The sequence below is a fragment of the Centrocercus urophasianus genome, unplaced genomic scaffold (assembly GCF_019232065.1).
Source record: "Centrocercus urophasianus isolate 14NV4802_14NV808 unplaced genomic scaffold, USGS_Curo_1.0 seq_3, whole genome shotgun sequence".
Classification (NCBI taxonomy): Eukaryota; Metazoa; Chordata; class Aves; order Galliformes; family Phasianidae; genus Centrocercus; species Centrocercus urophasianus.
In genome coordinates, this window is record NW_024884866.1 from 157,365 (window position 1) to 176,593 (window position 19,229).

Here is a 19,229-nt window from a genome sequence, read left to right on the forward strand (position 1 = left end):
CGTCCAGAAAAACCTTCAGGCAAAAGAGTGTTAAAAAGCACTTTTCTGGTTCTTTACTCTTTTAATTATTCCCTTCTAAGTGACCATTAACCGGTTGTTCAGTAAGAGTGAGCAGTAGTAGTGGTGCCAATGATGTCTCGTGGTGTATTTTGACCATCTGCTTGTCAACAACAGCAGCCAAGTGCAGAGGGGCTAGAGGTGCTTCAGTGAGAAGCGTCAGCCCAACCATTTGGACTGAGTGTAAAGGATCTACCAGAAGACAAATTGTTTTAAGTCTTTTCCTAATATTTATGCCCAAGAAATGATGGGAAGCTTTCTTAAGCAGGCTTGTGTGGGAATGTTTCTTCACTCAAATAAAATTCTGCTGCGTGAGATAAATCCTTCAATTTTTAGTTGTTCCCACAGCACTGAAACCCCACATTCATTTCAGAAGAACACTTAAGTGACTCCCAGCTATCTCAGTGAACTAAAATCTTCCAGTATCCTTTCCTCCGTAATACGTTTATCTCTGTATAATACCAAGCAGTGTAAGACTGCCTCCAATTTTTGGAGAGCCTGTGTTTCTCACTTATTGAACAAACAACTGGAAACAATTAACCAACTCTTGAACTCAGTGAAATTTGACATAAGTTAAAGGATAATCTGGCAGCTATAACTTCTCTACAGAAACACTTCAGTGCGCTATTTACTGTATTAAAAGTGCTTGCAAATAGTAGTGGAATTAGGGTGGATGGGGACTGTATCTCATCTGCCTCTTTGAAAATTGTAACTCCTGCAGTATTCTTTCCAGAAAATTATAACTCATCAGGTTCTTTGGGAAATGTTGTTTATGCGGATTCTGTTTTTGCATAGTAAATTATTTGAAAAGTTGGGTACTTCTAAAACATTTTTTTCACCTGTTTTTCTGGAAGCAATAGAAATTACGAAAGTTGGTGCATAGCTTGCATTCTGGCAATTGGAAACAAAGATATAATTTATTTTAAGAATTATTTACCATGCATGAATGAAATACTCTGCATAAAGTGGTTTTTGCCAGCTTGGTTGATTCTTTTCACTCTTTCTACCATGACTTGTCCTAACTTGAATAAAATCATACTGGAACAAACTTGCCTCTTTTTTTCTTTAGGTAGGGAATGTTTGTTTCTTCCCTTGGATAGTTGTTTATTCAGAAAATCCACACAACAGTAACATTTCCTTGAAAGAAGCTTTTCTACAGACGTTTCAGAATTGCCACAACATTTGATGTAGGTATTTCTAGCTACTGTGGTTGAAGTTGAATCACTGGGACACAAGTCCAAACCATTCCTGTCTGTTAATTCACTTAAAATCACGTTGGTCAACAAATGCTTCCCTAAGACAGTTTCAAAGGCAGGAATCTCATACCAGAGTTCTGCAACTCAAGAAAAATACTGCAGTGCTATAAAACCTCACTGCTGAGGCTGTGCAAGCATCCCGCTGAGCAGAGATTACATCCAACACATTAAAAATGTTCCAACAATTATTCTCTATCCCTTCCCTTATTCACCATGCGTGTCTTGATAGGTTTACTGACACTGCTACACAGTGAGTTGCCTGCAGGGCTGCCATGGGTCTTGTTTTTCATGCCTGTGAATAATTAAAGCCTTGAAAACGGAGTCGTTTTTTGTTTTTGTATCTCTCTACTGTGTACTGACTGCTTTCAGGGGCCAAAACACGTAGCTGGTTTGGCTGTGCCTCACATCCCTGCCCTTTCTCTCTCACTTACCTGATGTCCTAAGCTAAGAAGCCATCTTCATTTCTTGTGCTTCTTTAAATGACGATGGGATGTATTCTGCTGCTAACGGTTTGATGGTGAAAGTCAGTTTTTAATTGGAGTTTCTTTCTCCAGATAAGTTTTTGATTATAAGCAATGCTTTGGAGTTCAGCCCGGGACTGCGGTTCCATCGAGAGTCTCTTTTACGGGGATGTTGCTGAGGCCTTGCTAACAGACAACCAAACAGTCTATTTCCATTACGTTTTCAGTGCTGACCCACTGAAGGATGCTGAAGTCCACCGAGACTCAGATGTGGGTGCAGAGGGAGTAACGGGGGAGACTGGGCGCTTCCAAGACTCTCTTACTCCGTGTAGCCCGAGCACGGAGGAGAGCGGCCCTCCCAGCCCGAGGTCGCACTAACGCTTCCCGACCGTTGGCGGGGCCCTCACAGGCGGGGCCGCGACCGTTAACTCTCGCGCGCGGCACTGCCACGCGCTTCCCGCGTCTCCATGGCGCCGGGAGGAATCGCCAATCAGAAGGCGCGGCGCCGGTCACGTGCGGGCGGGCAGTCATGGCGTCCGAGGGGGACGGCGCGAGCGGAGCAGCCGCAGGCATGGAGCCGCTGCAGGGTAGCAGAGCGGGGTGCGCGGACACCGGCAGCGAGAGCGGCTCGGATAGCACCTCGCTGTCGGGCAGCTCCGAGTAAGGGCGGGGCGGGGTGCAGCCCGCAGGGCGGGGGCGGATGGGGTGAGCGTTGGCGAGCATCATTTTGGGCAGGAGTGCATAAATGCGAAGTGCGTGACGTTTGTCCTGCTTGCAGCACCCTTACACGCACCTAAGTCCCTGCGATTCCAGGCAGGGAGTGGTATCTCTATGGGCGTTTTGTTTTTTGTTGTTTTGCTTTTTTCCACTCAGACCTTTTCTCTGAGTCCTAAAGGTGCTCTGGTGGGGTGTTTTTATTATGTTCTTTCTCAGCTGTGCTCTCTAATTAATGCACTATTCAAGTTGTGTGCTGATGTTAGTTTTAAACGAAACTTTCTTCCTCAATGTAGTCAAATTATCTTGTTCTAGATTTATGAATGTGTGCTAGCTTTACTCAATTATTGATATGATTACGTATGTCTTCATTGTGCGTTTCCTTGTTTGATTGCTATTGGGGCCGTCTCAGGTTGGCAGGAGCAGACATCTGGCTGCCCTCAGGCATTCCTGAGCTGCTCTTGGCTGTTCATGAGCATCTTCCGTGTAGAATATCTTAGAATTTCTTCACAAAGTTGCTAATACTGACTTCTATGTGCGTGGAATCAGAAGCCTTCTAATGTTCACCTGAAATGTTTTGATAAATTAAATCACTGATGACTTTCCCTGCTGTAATGGTTGCTGATCCTTGTGCTTCTGTGATAGCACTCAGAGGTTCTGGTGCTGTGGCGTGGACAATTTGCCCTGTTGCCTTCTCAGCTATTTTCTTTTTTTCCCCAGCCAAAAGAGTGTGATTTCCTTCAGTCTCTTTCCATTTAAGAGATGTTTATAAATTACTTTGTATTTGTCTCTGGGCCTGTTCCAGTTATTATGTCTTTTTTAGACTATATGATCCAAAGCTGGACGTGGTTGACACATCACTATTGCCAAACTAGAATAAAAACTTCTTATGTCTTGCAGACAGCACTCCTGTTAATCCATCCTGCAGCTGCATTGCCTTTCCTATGCAGCATCTCGATGCTAGCGATCTACTCCAGCTGCTAGAACTCTTTCTGTAGCAGTGCTGCCTCTGTACTTTATTGTTTTGTATTTTTTGCACACAAATCTGAATGTGTTATTTTGACACGTCTTAAAAAGTGTTATGTGGATTTCATTTTGTTCTTTCTTTTTGTTATTTTAAGATGATTTAAGAATGCTAGTCTTGTCTTTCAGCGAGGTTGCAGTACAGTCCAACCTTTAAATGCATAAAGGAAAAATTATGGCAGAGAACAAATAGGATGCCATTTTTTCTCTAAGCCCCATCATGCCCATGAATGTAATTACTAATTAAAACTTGGATATGAAAGAAACTTTTTTTTTTTGCTTGCTTCCACAGAAGTCAGTAACAATAACAGTACTTTTTGCAATGATTGGAAGGCATTTGGAGAATCTGTTTTAGTGTTTGAAAGGGATGTATTTCCTTCCCAAAGCTGTCCTGGAAGAGTTCCCATTCCCACAGCAAACTTAAAGCATTAAACTTTTAATATTCAGGAGATCATATACTTTCTTGCCTTGTACTCTCCATATACCTTCCCTTGAAGTAAGTAGATAAGTAAGTAGAAAGACGTGCAGAGCAGTCTTTCTTATCAGAGCTATCACTGATTGTTCTTCTTTGTTTCCCAGTGATCTTGAGCCTGAATGGTTGGATCGTGTGCAGAAAAATGGGGAGTTATTTTATTTAGAAATGAGCGAAAGTGAGGAAGAAACTTTACTTCAGAATGCCTGTCCAGAAATACCGTCGGTGAATCATGTCAGATTTCGTGAAAATGAAGCGGAAGTTATTCAAGAGGGAGCACGGAAAGAAAGAAAGTATGAACTGAAGAAACTGACAAAAATATTAAAGAAGAAGAATCTTTTACCAAAGCATTCTAGTAAGAAAGGAAGTGGAAGCTGTAATGTGCGCTCCAGCGGTCCAACTTCCATACTGAAACATAACTCCACTCAGAAAATGGGTGAAATACAGCAGAAGTACAAAGACATATATGTTTATGTAAATCCCAGAAAACTGTTGGAGAATGCTGCAGAAGATGAGCAGCACAGGCTGCTAGAGGCCTTGGTAGGAATTGTCCATCAATCTTCATGGAGCAGCAGAAGAGCAGAAAAACAAGGCAAGAAGGATAAGGTTACCAGAGGAGTCAGTGAAGAGAAGCTTGTAGTACACGGCTTGGTGCCAGGCAGTTCAGCAATGAAAACAGGCCAAATCTTGATTGGTAAGTTAATCATGTGAACATGCTCTTCTTTTAAAATGAATATTTTTATTGTATTTTGTTTTTTGAGAGGCAGCTGCCTTGAGTACTCCCAAGATGTAAGTGATGCTTACAAGTACTGTTTTGTAAATTCCTGAGGTACTATTTTAAGTAAATGTCACTGCATTTGGTGTTTTGTCACCTATTCTGTGTTATTATATTAATGGTTTTAAGAATATGTTACATAAACCAGAAGGCATTAAGGAGATGATTGTCTCTTTAGCCTACAAGGAGCAAGCATCTTCAATTTAGGAAAAAGAAGTACTGCTTTACATCTTTAATTTAATGCAGCATTTACTCTGTAGATAACTGCGCCTGTGGAAAAACTTGAGTGTGCCAAATACTGTGTTTTGCTTTTATTCTTTTCTACTACTCTTCTTAGAATACGCTTTATATGGATTTTGAGACACACACAAAAAAAGAGAAAAAGCGTGGAGTAAATGCGTATTTTTTAGATTTTGTCTGTGCACAGTCTTGTTTAGTTGTTCTTCTGTCTAGCAGTGAGAAGAGCTTCTTCAGCAATTGTGATCAGCAGGCCTCTCAGCTGCAGAATGAGAAGGCAGTGAGTTAGCAGAGCAGCTCTTTTGTGTTGGTTTGGCTCTTGCCAGATGTAAGGCGATGCAGCTAAGTAACCTGGCAGGAAATAAACCCAGAAGAAAAACTGTTCATCTAGTTTTTGCTGGTGTGCTGAGTTAAACTGGATTGCAGAAAGCCTGACAGGCACCAGAGCTTGAGCAACATACAGGAATGAATTTTCCTGGCCAGTAGTGAAGGAGCAGATGCATGTGCTCCCATTTCCAGCATCAAGAAGCCGCTGAAATAAGTGACTTAGTACTCATGAACTCCCAACCTCAGAGACTGTAAATGTGAGACAGCTAACTTGTGTCTGCAAGGGGTGGAAGGTGGTTAATTGCCCTTGAAGTTGCTCTCTACTAAGAGCAAGCAAAGATGTGATTTTGGTTAAAAGATCATGAAAATTTTAATACTTTAGTAGCACAAATTGCACAGACTCAGCATGAGTGCTTTTGGAATTCCAATGTTGTGTGTGTTAAAGATGCAAATCATGCTCTGACTAGCTCATTCTTCTTAGAATAGATTTTCAGTACGTTCTAAAGAATACTCGAGGGAGAATTGGGTAGCTTTCAAATGTTACCAGAAAGAACTGATTAGTCAAGAAGTAAGGGATGAAGAAGGAGGGGGAGGAGGAAGAGAGTTTCATCTTGACCTACTGTGCTTAATGGTATTTAATCTGATTAGTGTCAAGCTGGGCATTTATAACCTGTAAGTTAATTTTGGGACACATGTTTGTTGTGTAACCACCTATTTGTAAGTGCAGCTGTGAAGTCAGAACAACATAGACACATACCAAATCGAGGAGAAAGTGCCAGTGGTACATCATCTGCAGCATTCAGTGTTTTCTTGAGCGAATGAGCACAATTTTGTTTTTTGTTTTGTCTTCTCTTAAGTACAAGTTTACATTTAAGTTAATCTAAAAAGTCCAGCAACTTCACGTGTCATAGGGCTGACAACCAATAGTGCTTTGGTTTGGGATGTTGGAATGAAGTATTTTCAAGCATATGACAGTTATCCAGCTTTCAGTTGGGAAAATGAGCTGTATTCTGTGCCAACAGTATAAAATATATAATTTGCAAGTATTTTTATATGAAAATTACACATCTACAGTGAACACGGAGTACTCTCAAATTTTTATGTGGTGTCTAGAAACAGAGCTTTGCATAAATTAGGTGTTTAGATTTCAGTGCTGTCAGCATAAAGATATACAGTAAAAATAATTTTGATTCTCTCAGAAAAACTGCTTGGCTTACTGTCTCTGTATTGGACTTTGGACGATGAGTGTTACATTATATACCCAAAGCCTGACTTAGAAACAGTAGTTTCTGTGTAGTTCAGTGGAGGGCCTTACAGGAGCTGAAGTTGCACAGAAATTTGAGGAAAAAAAGTCAATAGAACTTTGCTTCTAAGTTCTAGGAATTCTATTCAGAATTGTGGACAAACACAGTAAAATGTATTTCTGTGGTCAGTCTAAAACCTGATCAATATGGCATGATGCTGACTGACTGGAACTTTGTTCATCTTCTTTGACCTTCATATGCATAGGTGTTAATCTGTTCCTGATTATTTTTTTAAAAAATTAATATTTTAATGACCTGCAATGGGTGATACAGACCATTTCTGTATCAGTATTTTTGTTTCTTTGCTCTTTGTTTTTAAGTGAATGCCAAGTATATTTTCCCTCTTAAAAGCCATGCTTTAAAGCAGTGGGTTTCCTGGTGACCAGCTTGCAGTGGCTGTTGCAGGCATTTCTGTCTCAGCATATTGTTCCTGAATTTGATCTGTTGTCAATCAGCGTAAAACTTGAAGTCATTCCAGTATTGAGAAGACAGAAACAGAGCAGAAAACTAATAACAATTTAGCAAGTGCACTTTGCCTACCTTCTTTGTGCTCAAACACCTCTCCTCTCCCTCTTCCTCATCTCAGCCCCCCTGTTCCTGCCATGTGGTAACTGCACATCTCCATCTCTTCAGGAAGGTAATGAATGGGGCAGGAGGCTGGGATCGTACGGGCGATGCCTTCCTTCTGCCACCCCTTGCTTCTTGTTTTCCTTTGCTGCATCATAACTCTTCCACAGGCCTTAAGCTTTCAAGGAATGAGCACCTCTGTGGGCCCCAGCCTTTCCTGTAGTGGCTGCTGCACTCTTAAATAGTTGGCCAGAAGTGCCACTGGCTGCCCTAGCTGGGCCAGGTGTGCTGTGAGTTGCTCCGCTGAGTGGCAGGAGGTGGTTCATGGCTTTCCACACAGCTCACTGCTGCAGCACCCAGCTCCCCACATCGTGGCAGGGCTGCCCAGTAGCACAGTCTGCCTCTCTGGTCTTAAAATTTGAGCACTCTAGATTTTTATGGTTTTTTCCACCTCACGATTTGTGTTTGTGATATGGTAAATAATAACGGAGTTACTGGTTACTTTGTATTTTCCTTAGCAACTTAGTTATTTGTCAGCAGTAAGTATGGTTGCCACTGAAGTGGCTGCTAAGGCTGAGTCATGAGGGAGGCTGATTTTCTACTTTGAATGACCAGTTAAAAAGCTGTTATTACTTTAGTATTTTCAGTAAAAATAACTGCTTTTTCCCCAGTAAATAATCACTTTCCTCTGATGACTTCTTCAATTGATTCTGATACATGTATCCCTTACAGCACCAAACATGAAAAAATAAAACATCTGTTTATTATTTGTGGAGTGTACTTTACTTTTTTTAATGTGGGTATGGAAGTCATAATTCTTGTTGCTATATTTTATCAACCAAGCAGAATGCAGCCACTGACCGTATGACATAAACATAAGTTTTGTAAGCTAAGAAACTGCTGCTTTACCTCTGTAAAAAGATGGGACTCTGTTGTTTTTCAGTTCTTTTTAATGTTGCTGGGGTTTTTTTTGCATTTAAAAATCCATCAGTCTTAAGTTGTCAAATAAAAAAATCCTCACTGCTTTTAAAATTCTTGCTGTCACTTCCATTTGGGTTAAGAGATACAGTTGTCTTTATCTCATGTACCTTAAGGGTTTTTTTGGTTGTTGGTTTTTTTTGTTTGTTTTTTTTTTTTTTTTTAATAATTTCTCTTATATGAGTTTATTAATAAAAACATGCAAAGCCCGCTCTGCTATGTAAAACTTTATAGTTAAATGTTTCAATGCATCTTCAAAGACAGAAAGCTCCACCAAATACTCACTGTTAGATCCAGGGAAATAAGGGTTATAATAGGAAATGCCAGTATAATTTGATTTCCTTTCCCCTCCAAACTGAAACTTATCCAATTCACAGCAGGGGATACTTTCTGTAAATGCTGCTGATGACCATCTTTACTGTGGTATAAATGGAAAAGTAATTCCAGTGACACTGAAAATGCAGAAAAGCTCTTTCACCTTACCCTCTTTGAAATCATTTTTCATAATTATTGCACTTATCACTGAGCATCTGAATGCTATGCATGAATTCTCTCATCTGATCAGTGGGTTCAGCTGTCAAAAAGCTGTAAGAACTACCTAGGGAGAGGGATTATTTCTGAAAGTTAGTAAACATGGACTGTAATAATCCAATTCTGAGCAACTGTGTAGAAGGTACAGGCTACTGTTGCAGGCATCAGTTGAAAAGTGCAGATCCAAACCTTCTTATTGGCAAAAGGTTTTCTGTGGGCTTTTATTAATTCTCTTGGTGTTATGTGGGAGGGTTATTGATTTCCTCTGAATGAAGAAATGTTCAAGTAGTAATCTTTTCTCCTTTCATTTGAATAGTAAAAACACAGATAATCATTGTTGGAGGTCCAAAGCTCAAGTCCTGTGCACAATATTGTTATTCAGCAATTGATCACAGATTGGTAAGACAGGCAGTTGTTGCTGGAAAGCAGAGTGCAGCATGAACTGGTTGTTTAAAACAATAATCCATTTACGTAAGCAGCTTGCAGTCATCTTCTGACAGTTAAGGTAAATAATATTGGTGGTTGTTGTTGCTTTTTGTAATTTGCTACGAGCTAAGAGTCCTGTCAGAAAAATGTTCTTGAAAGGACCACAATGCTGTAAGAGTTTGAGATTTTCCATGGGAAATTGCCATATATGGTGTATTGTTGAAAAGTCTCTCCAATGTAGAGATGTTAAGCATACAAGATAGAAATACAGAGCTTGCGTAAGCCTTGCTGTGCTCTCACTGTGGAGTTGGGGATGTCGTTTATGTTCTTTTAATCTCCTCTTGAGGCGTAACAGCATTGGTTTGGGTCGAAGCAGCTTGCTAACACATAAAACAAGTAATTGATCTGGCTTTCTTCAGTAAAATATGTTCCACGCTTTGCCTTTTTTGGAAGGGAGTGTGTGAGTATTTATAAGGACTTTTACTGAGCCATTACTAAGAACAGAGGAAATTGCATGAAATTAAAAAAGTCTCATTCCTCTCCCATGTGAACGGCATGGCTCTGATTTTTAATTCCGATTAAAATGTTCATTTGCCATCACAGCATGGAACTGGCATTCACTCATCAGCCAGTACCCTCTGGCCTAATGCAGAGTTCTGCTTCTAGAAGTGGGGTGTGCAGGTTTAGTTGTGTGGAACCAATATTTAACAAAGGTAATAAACCTGTGCCTCATGGGACAAAGTGACAATCCGCCCTGAGAGAAATATCTTAGTGATGCCAGCAGTCCCGAGACTTTACTCAACTTCATCTTCTTTAAATGGGGAAAAAAACTATCAATCACTTTCATGCCATATGTTTGAGATCAATACACGTTCTTAGGTAACAGTGGGTGGAAGTGTTTTCTACTGAGATAAAACTGAAAAGGCTGAATGAAGAAAACAGGAACAAATTCTTGACTGTCTTTTGTGTCAGTTACATCACTTTAGTTCTTGGTTCTCTTTGGCACTGTGTGGAGAATGTATATGGACATCTAATAGTTTGTGGCCTAGGAGCAAGTTTTTGCAGTAAATGATAGAACTCAAAACTTGATTATTCATTCTTATTGAACGCACGTGAATAGCTTACTGTGTTCCTTTAAGAGAAGGATATGTTTTTCTATATTTTTATTGACTCTAAGTTTGATATCCTGGATCTGTCAGAAGAAAAAAAAAATTTTGTCAAGTGCAGTTGCTCAAAATCTCTCTAAAAATGGAAATGAGACCTTGTCCTAATGTTCTTCATCTCGTGTCTTTCAAGCCAGACAAAAACGAGCTGAGGGACTTATAGAATGCAAGCCAATAAGAGCAGGTCAAGTGCTATTCTACATAGTATATTATTATGCAGTATAATTTGAATTTGCAACTGTATTAATGAAAAAACTGAAAAAAGTTTTATGTTTCTCTATAACAAGTTTGAAAAGAATATTTCATAGAAACATGTGCTCTTGTAATGTCTACTTCAGCAAAACCAGAAACATTCAGTTTAGTCTGTGTACTTAAGAAAAGCCAATTGTGCTTTTTAGGGTTTTTTTTTACTTAGTTTGTAAAGCACAAGAATGATTGAAAAACGTACTTGCAGTGCCACCTGTACAACTTTTCTTGCAAAATGTCTTTCTGTGTGTCATTCAGCTACATTTTAGTCTGTGGAAATTGACGTAACTCTGAAAACTACCAAGTTTAAGAAACTTCTATTTAGTTTTTTTTTAGTTTACTTAATGTAAACTGATAAAATATGAGTGACGTTGAATTTTGTATTTCGCATACAGTTTTTGACGGATTTAACATCTAAGAACCTGAGTCACTCTCACTTTTAAGTTGTTCACGCCTTGAAAGGGAAAGAAACGTTTCTTAAAGAAAATGTTGGAAGCAGTATTAACAAAGGAATACTTGCATATATAAACGTCTACTGTCATTAATTACCACCCTGAGTAGATCTTGTGGCTGTGTTCTGCTTTAATGTGCTCCATGTTCATAGTTTTACATACTTGCTATTGTGCTAGTAGTGCCTTTCACTGTTACTTAATAGTCTCTGTTCATTGAATTCTGTTCTGCTTGGTGAAAAGGCCAAGAGCCCCACCATCTCTGCTCTGAAAAGTCGGTACTGATGGGTGGAGTTTTTCTTAGTCAATGTCAATTTGCAGTTCTTCCATAGTGATACTGCATTTTCTGGCAAAATGAAGGTAGCCTTATGGGACTGCTTTGGCAGTGTCTTCTGGAAAGCTGTTCCATTTATGGTATGTGATTACATTTTTACAAATTGAATGGAATAAATATTTATCTCTCCAATGAAAGTTTTACAGACATACATTAGATGTCAAATAAATGGAACACTTTGAGTCTAAAGCGTGTAAATACTGATGGATTTTCTTTCAAAGAGGATTTGTGTATTCTACCCCACCAGATGTGGTCCAAAAACATTCCTTTTAAGTGCTAAGGTGCGTATATCTTCAGTAAGCATATGCAGTTGGTTTGAATGCCATCGTGGAGCAGAAGATCAGATGCTCACACTTTGTTTTTACTGTAGAATTTCCCTATCATAATTTCCCTAACAGAACAAAAAGAATACAAACAATTTTTTGTTTAAACAGTGCTTCAGATTAGTACAGGAGCAACTTAGGTTTTCTCTTGTATTTGTGAGTGATGATCTCAAATACATGGTACTACAGTGTTTTTTAACAGAGAAGCTAGTAGTTTTGATGATAATTATTTATTGTATTAGTGCTGCCTGAATGCTCCATTCTTGGTTGCTAGCTGTCAAGTCCTAGGACTCTGGCTTGGGCTCCTCTGCGTGCTTTTAAATGCTGCTGCAACTTTCAGCTATCTTTGAGTTGTTGTTGTGCTGACGATTCACTAGATCAAAACTTTACTGTGCTGTGCATCTAAAATTGCAGAGATTAGGGAGAGAGCTGCTCATACGTGAAAAAAAGAAGTCCTCCAAAGGAGCAGTAAAAACTTTTTTTCACCTATTTCTCTTGTCTTTCTTGCACTCTCCATTGTTAAACCTTCTATCTGTTTGAGGGGGATAAGGCAGAAGTTGTTATAAATTGTTAATACCTCTAAAATATTTTCTCTTGCTTTAAGTAGAAACTCTACTTTGATTTTTGTACCTTATAGTTGAGCATAGATTTTAAGTCTGTAAGCTTTAATTCAGTTCTATTTGCTTTTCATCTGTACCTTTAATTTTTCAATCCCCTTCCATCTGCAGTTCAAGACTTTCTGTTTTGCAACTCTATTTTTAGTAATGGAAAAAGAGCTTGATTTTAGTAAAATTTTAGTAAATTCAAGACCTGCCTGGATGCCTACCTGTGCGACCTGGTGTAGGGAACCTGCTTTGGCAGGGGGGTTGGACTCGATGATCTCTGGAGGTCCCTTCCAACCCCTACAATTCTGTGATTCTGTGAAATGCAAAGTGTCATTAGGCAGGAATAACTGGTAGATAAAAATATGGAGAAGGCTAAGAAGCCTCAGAATGGGGCAAGGTGTGGGAAAGAAGGGAGAGCACTAAATTGTGGTGTGCCTTAGGAGACCAAGGAGGTGTAGATATGAAATGAAGGAGCTCTGATTCAGAAGATCAATGACGTTTCACAAGATCATCAGCCAAACTAACTGCTCACCACTGCAATGTGACGGTGGCTGAAGTATCACATACTGTCTATGCAGTCCTTTTTTTCCTTTCCGCTAACTCAAGAACTCATTTAGAGCATCTAGGATTCAAAAATTATCTACGAGGGGAATGGATGATTTTCTGCCTGTTTACTGAACTAAGCTGAGTTATTGAAGTTCATGGGAAATGCCAGCACTACTTCAAAGAGAAAAGGGGAAGGGATGGTGAGGTTTTCCTTCAGCTGATGCTTGAAACCTCTTCTGTAAATAATGTCAAGTGCATAGAGGAGGAATGAATCAATAGGATGGACTGAAACCTGGATGGAGGGAAAAGGCTTTGCTGGTTATTTTTGTAAAGCAGCACAAGCACAGCAGTAAGGACTTGAGAGCATTCAAGTAACAGCCTGCTGTTTCTAAGTGTAATAAATGTTGCAAGTGGATGTCATCTACTTAAATGCAGTTAAGTCATTTATAATTGGATGCCATATTCAGTTTTAAAACAACATTGTTTGGCTTTGTACTGTACTGTAATAGCCTCTAATTTATGCTTTTATCTCTTTTATCTCCAGGAGATGCTCTAGTTGCTGTAAATGATGTTGATGTGAATTCTGAAAACATAGAAAGAGTTTTGTCTTGCATTCCAGGTCCTATGCAGGTACAGTTGAACATTTATTCCTAATGTTCTTTGTAAAAAGCCAACAAACAAAAACAAAACAAAACAAAAAACCAAACAAATACAATGTATAGTCCTTTTTTTACTTCAGAAAAGTAATCTAGGTGATCTTTCTCTCAGATGAGGAAGTTCTAGTTTTTTACTTAATTCAGTGAGACGTGCAGTCTGACAGTAGACTGTATGAAGCAAGCTACTGATGAATAGCTTGCAAATAACTGTCATCTGGAGTGGCAGTGAATGGATATTAAACAAATAAAATGGATAAATAATGCATTTTCTTACGGAATGCAACTACAGTTGTCTTCTAATTGAGCAATAATTTTGGAACTATAATAAGGAATTAAATAATAAAGAATTACAGCAGTGAGTGCAAATTACCTACAATGTTAGTACCGTAAAATTGTTTTCCACATCCTGGTGGACAAGAAGACAAGGTAAAAGTTGTAACTTGGTACAAGACGGAGGAGGTTAAAATGATCATGTATCTTATGCTATCTATGCCTGTAGTCCCTGGTAGTTTTATTCCAGGTCGAATATGAGAGGTGAAAATAAATAAAAAAAAAAAGTAGAAGTTTTTGGTTTTGTCAAACATGCTTCTGTTCACAACTTGGTTCAAGTGCCTGTAGAACTGCATCTGCACTTGCAGTAAGACTGAGTACTGCAATGTCAGTTTAGGAAGCTTTCCAAGATACTCAACAGTATGAAGCTTGCCTAAGCTACCAGAGTTGTGGTCAGGTATTGGCAGAGTTCCATTGCAGAAAAACCTTGTCTTGCCTGTCTTAGACCAAATAAGGAGTTGATGTAGCTATTATTAAATATAGAATGATTAGAAAAGCAGAGATGATATCCTTTCCTTAATTGTAGCTTTGTTAGATTAGAGTGTACTTACACATTTGTTGCTTAAATGCAGTGCAACCCTTTGCATAGTAGTGATTTTTAATGCAACGTTAACATTTATGTTGTCAGTAAATTTGTCCAGTAGACAGTGATTACTTCAACCATAGAAGTATTTGTCATGTTGGCTTTCCAAAACCTTCTATTAAAGTGCAATTATTCCTTTTTTACTGTGTAATTTTAGTCAAGCCAAAAGAGTGATTGCTGAAATAGACAAGCGGAGAACTTAAATACGTAGTTCTATTTTTTTTTTTTTTTTTTGCAGCGTAGAACTCTGTGCTCATGCTGCTGAAGAAGCAGAGAGTTGTTGTTTCTAGGATGTAGTGTATAAAGATAGCTGTTACACAAGCAAAACTGTTAATAACTTCACATTCATCACACATTGCACAAAATGATTTCTCATTCGTTGGACATTGTGTACATTTTAAAAAGATGCAATTTAAAGCAGTCTTAACATCATTATGAATTAATTAAATAAAAAGCTGAGTCACTGCTCTTCTGGGTTCACTGTAAAAATTACTGCAAGTAATATAAAAAATGACTTACCTAACTGCTTTCAGATGCAACAGTTGGCTTAACATCTCTCATTATTGTGTTACCTTTCCCAAATTTTGTTTATATTATCTGAGATTTGTCAAACTCGCTTTTGGGCATGTAGGGGCAAGAACAAGGCACTTACAAAGAAAGAGCAATCTGTAAGAGCAGATTGCTGTTTCCTATTTCCCGTGCTCCCACATCAGAGCTGTTTCTGTTTGGGTTCTTGTGTGTCTCTTAGTCAGATAAAGTCTCAGTTCCAGTTAACTCATTTCAAGATTCTTCAGCACTCATTGAATGTGCCTGGCCAAAGCGTGCCCCTCCATCAATGATTGAGACAAGATAATAGAGCTATGTTCTGTGATCTGTACAATTTTGCATTTCTGAAATCAAAATAGCTGCTACTTAATTTGATGTTGATCACTGCTTATGTGTTCTCTTTCTTCTTATGTGTTCTTTATTCATGAGCGTTCACAGAACTTGACATTCTCATTTTTTAAATGTATTCAAAAAAGAAAATTGGAATCTGTTTTGAGGCAGACTTGAATAAGCACAGTGATTTGTTTTAATATAGCTCAGTTCATGGTACTTCTGTGCATCTGATGAAATGACTAAATACACATAGGTGACAGTTTACCTGGGTCACTGAGCACAACAACAAAACAAAACAACCCCCCCTTGTATCAGTCTGTGATCTCTTCTAAGCAGGTAATTTGTAAATATCCAAAAGGTAATGTACCTTCATTTTTTGTGAGCTTTAGAGACAAACATCCTACAGAAGCTGGTAAACTTTAGAGAAGCTAAATATTGCTCACAATAATGTGGTTATTCTTGTGATTTAAAGATCCAAAAAGGCAATTCTTTAACTTCGCTATTATTGCTCTTTAGTATGCAAGAATTAAAATGATATTGTGTGCTGTTTGTGACAGGTAGCAGTGATGCTTGAGATGCTTGTCTCTGGAGCCACTTATTCTTCGAGGATAAGCTTGGAAGCAGCAGATCCTCTGAGATGTTTAGCAGCACAAGACTGAGGAGAGACTGAATAGGAAGGAGATATGCATAGAAGAATATACTTTTCTTTAACCATACCTTAGAAGTTGCAGTACTTTCTAAACTTTCCAAAAATATTCAGCCTGAGGCAGATAGTCAGAATCAAAAATCTCAGCCTGAATTTTTAAATTATGGTTTGGCAAATCATAAGCACATGGAAAACACAGTCTTAAACAGGAAATGGCAGGCGATCTTGAAAGGCAGGCAATGCTACCAGTTCTGCCTGTAATAAAATCCATATTCTTGAGTGTATGGCTTTCGTGCAGATGAACATAGAGCATGCCTTTCTGGGATAGACCATAAGTGTAACAGGAATATTTTTCAATGTATTGACACTGAAAAATGTTTAGATAAAAAATATTAACAAAAAAGTCAAGTATAGAAGGATTCTGGCATGATATTTTTCTGGGTTCCCACAGTCCTAGTAACAGCTTAGGGACTTGCTGGATCACATACTAGTTTCTAGCTTATTTTAATCTACTTCTTAAAATTCCTTTGACTTCCACAGCATCCTATAGCAGTGATTTTACTTAACTGATTTTTATATTCTGTTCCTTTCTGCTGGCTTTCAAGCTGCTTCCTAGTAAGTGCTTTTAATGCCTACAGGTTCCGGTGTCGGGAATAACAGCTGTCTGTATCTTCTTATTCTTCTTATCATTGTGTGATTTTTGGAGAGCTCTGTCATGTTTAACTTCTGTCTCTTTTTTCCTAAGCTGAAAAATCCTTATCTATGTACCTCATTATTGTCATCTTCACCAGCATCTTCTTGCAGTTAGACAATTTTTTTTTGAGAACTCTTGTAAGCATTGAGAATATATACATGTTGTATATTTATGGAGTGGAATATCATTATTTTCTGTGTTTTTTCCAATTCTCCATTTTGAAATAACATTTTTGTTTTCCCCGTTTTCTGCTGTATATTGACTAGATTTTCTTAAGAGAACTGGAGTCAGACAGTGAAAGATTTTATACTCAGTATTCACGGGAGAGTTCTTCATTTGTCACCTATTCAATCAGATCTTGGTGCACTGTTCAGGACAGAGCTTTCTTGTAGAAATGTAGTCCCTTGGTCACATTCTGTTACAGCATTTTCTAGCCTACATGATCTTTTTCACAGCAATTTGTAAAAGGCTAATTGTATAGTAGAACTTGGATGAGAGTTGCTGTATAGAATCTAGTAAACTTGGAAGGGAACAGGAAGCCAAATTATGGTGAGAGACCTTTCTCATAATGTAGTGACTGCTCGTCTGACTGGCGTGGCATTGCGTGCAGCCATGTGGGAGCCAGCATGGAGGCTGCAGGAGGAAGGAGAGTTACAGTTTTGTTTGGCCCAATTCATTTGAGCGCTTGCTTGAAGAGCCAGATGGTTATGTCTCTAAGACAAGACAGACAGAGATTTTTTTTAGTTCGAGAGGCTAAAAGATAGACTGCAGCAAGAATTACATCTGTGCATCATTAGTGTAGGAACTGTAGCCTAAGAGTTGTGAGTAAGTTTCCACAGACAAGATGTAGTAGAAGTTAAGAGAAAGAACTCTTGAGTCTTGAGGAAATCTGCAAGAAGTTAAGCAGGGTATGAAGAAAATCCTCTGAAAAACATGCAGATGGATTGACGTAGAAAGAGAACTGAGTCACAGAATGCTGCAGAACGAAACACTGCAACTGTGAACGATCGAGTTACTAGGTCATAAAATGCTGCTGCTGCTTAGCTGGATGCCAGTACTCCTTGAGTCCTTTTAATGCATAGTGCATTGAATTGAAACTGAAATGATGAGGAAAGAGCGCGGGATGAGTTGTCGTCAGGAAAAAAAAAAAAAAGGGGTGGCAAATAACAGGAGAGCATGATGGAGTGCAGTGCCATTCCAAAGAATGGGAAGAGAAAGGAGGGGAATAAAAAGCTGACAGCAGCCAAAATAGGCGAGGAAAAGATTAATGAGCAGTGTTGGGAGGGAATAGAGTGGGATGGGGAGAAGGCAGCACGTGACACAAGTGGTGTAGCTAGAAGAGATGATGATGGCATGTCTCTTGGATCTATTTGGACAGGCAGTGAGTATTTTAAAGCATCGCAGTTTCTTGCTGGCACTCCTCTCAAGGCTTGTGCATGCACATACAGACAATTATGAAAATATAAAAGTATCTATATTTAAATGTATAAGCTGCCTCTACTGAGGCTTTTTGGATGTATTGCAACTGGAAGAAAAAAAAAAAAAACAAAAACTTCAATTTGCACTAATCGTTGCACTAAGTCGTCACTAATAGAAGTGGGATTTGCTGTGCTACACTGTGTTTCAGATCTGCCAAGTCAACAAACATTTTAAGGTTATTTTAATGCAGACAAACAATCTCGTATGAAATGAGGAACTGAGACTGTGCCTACTTAGCTTTGCTGTCCAGCGAAAATTTATTTTCCTGTTCAATTGTACCTGCCAGCGTGCTCAAAACAGCAATGAAACATCCATGAAGGAGCCTTGAGGATACATACGTACGGAAGTGCTAATATTTAGACTCAAATGTAGTGTATGTTTAAACATGGTGGTAATACGTTTTGTGTTCAAACAAACTCAGAACAGTAAGTACGTTCTTTCCATTCTCAAAACCATAAAAATTGAGAATGAAAACACACCAAACCACATGCTTACTTACATGGCTCACAGAGCATATAATAGCTTTGTTGTTAATAATAAATGGTTACGGAACACTGAGCATATAACTGTTTTTCCTTAAACAGCAGCAGTTCTTGAATGCTTTCATCTTCTACAAATGCTTACAAAAATTTAGCATTGTGCCACGCATTGTGCCACGTGAAAGTTTGCCCTTTCATAAGCTATGAAAATGTCTCTTAAATGTCTCAAACTACATCCCTCTTACCTGACGTTAGAATGTAATTGTAAATGCATCATCGTTTTCACAATAATTAATTGTTTTAATAGGTAAAACTCACATTTGAGACATCGGCATTTGAACCTGAAGGAGCCTCTCAGCAGAAGTATAAGCAGGAACAGTCAAGTATGAACAACCTGCTCCGGCTTTTGTGGGGGGGAGACAGCATGGACCTTCAGCAGGCTGTACAGAGCGTTCCTCATATTGTTATGTTCCTCTCACTGAAACTGGACTCTGAAACATCTACGGATGAGGTATGTGGCTAACTAAGAAAAGTGAAGAGGAAGGGTAAAAATTGACGGCAACGCATGCTATGCCTTTTGATACTGAAAGAAGTAAAATCTTGCTGGTTTATTTCAGTAATGAGTAGTCTGCCAAATGTCTGTTTTGACAGAAATAAAGCCTGAAATTTCAGGGGGGGGGGGGGGCGAA

At 38.8% G+C, this 19,229-nt stretch overlaps 1 protein-coding gene across 1 annotated transcript in view; it reads left to right on the forward strand.

Moving 5' to 3' along the window:
* The first annotated feature begins 2,303 nt into the window (after positions 1 to 2,303).
* Positions 2,304 to 19,229, forward strand: part of INTU (inturned planar cell polarity protein) — a 37,562-nt gene continuing 20,636 nt past the window's right edge. The window contains exons 1-4 of the mRNA XM_042828427.1: positions 2,304 to 2,434; positions 4,091 to 4,677; positions 13,339 to 13,424; positions 18,848 to 19,051. Coding sequence (XP_042684361.1) covers positions 2,304 to 2,434; positions 4,091 to 4,677; positions 13,339 to 13,424; positions 18,848 to 19,051 — 1,008 coding nt within the window. The remainder of the gene's footprint in view (positions 2,435 to 4,090; positions 4,678 to 13,338; positions 13,425 to 18,847; positions 19,052 to 19,229) is intronic.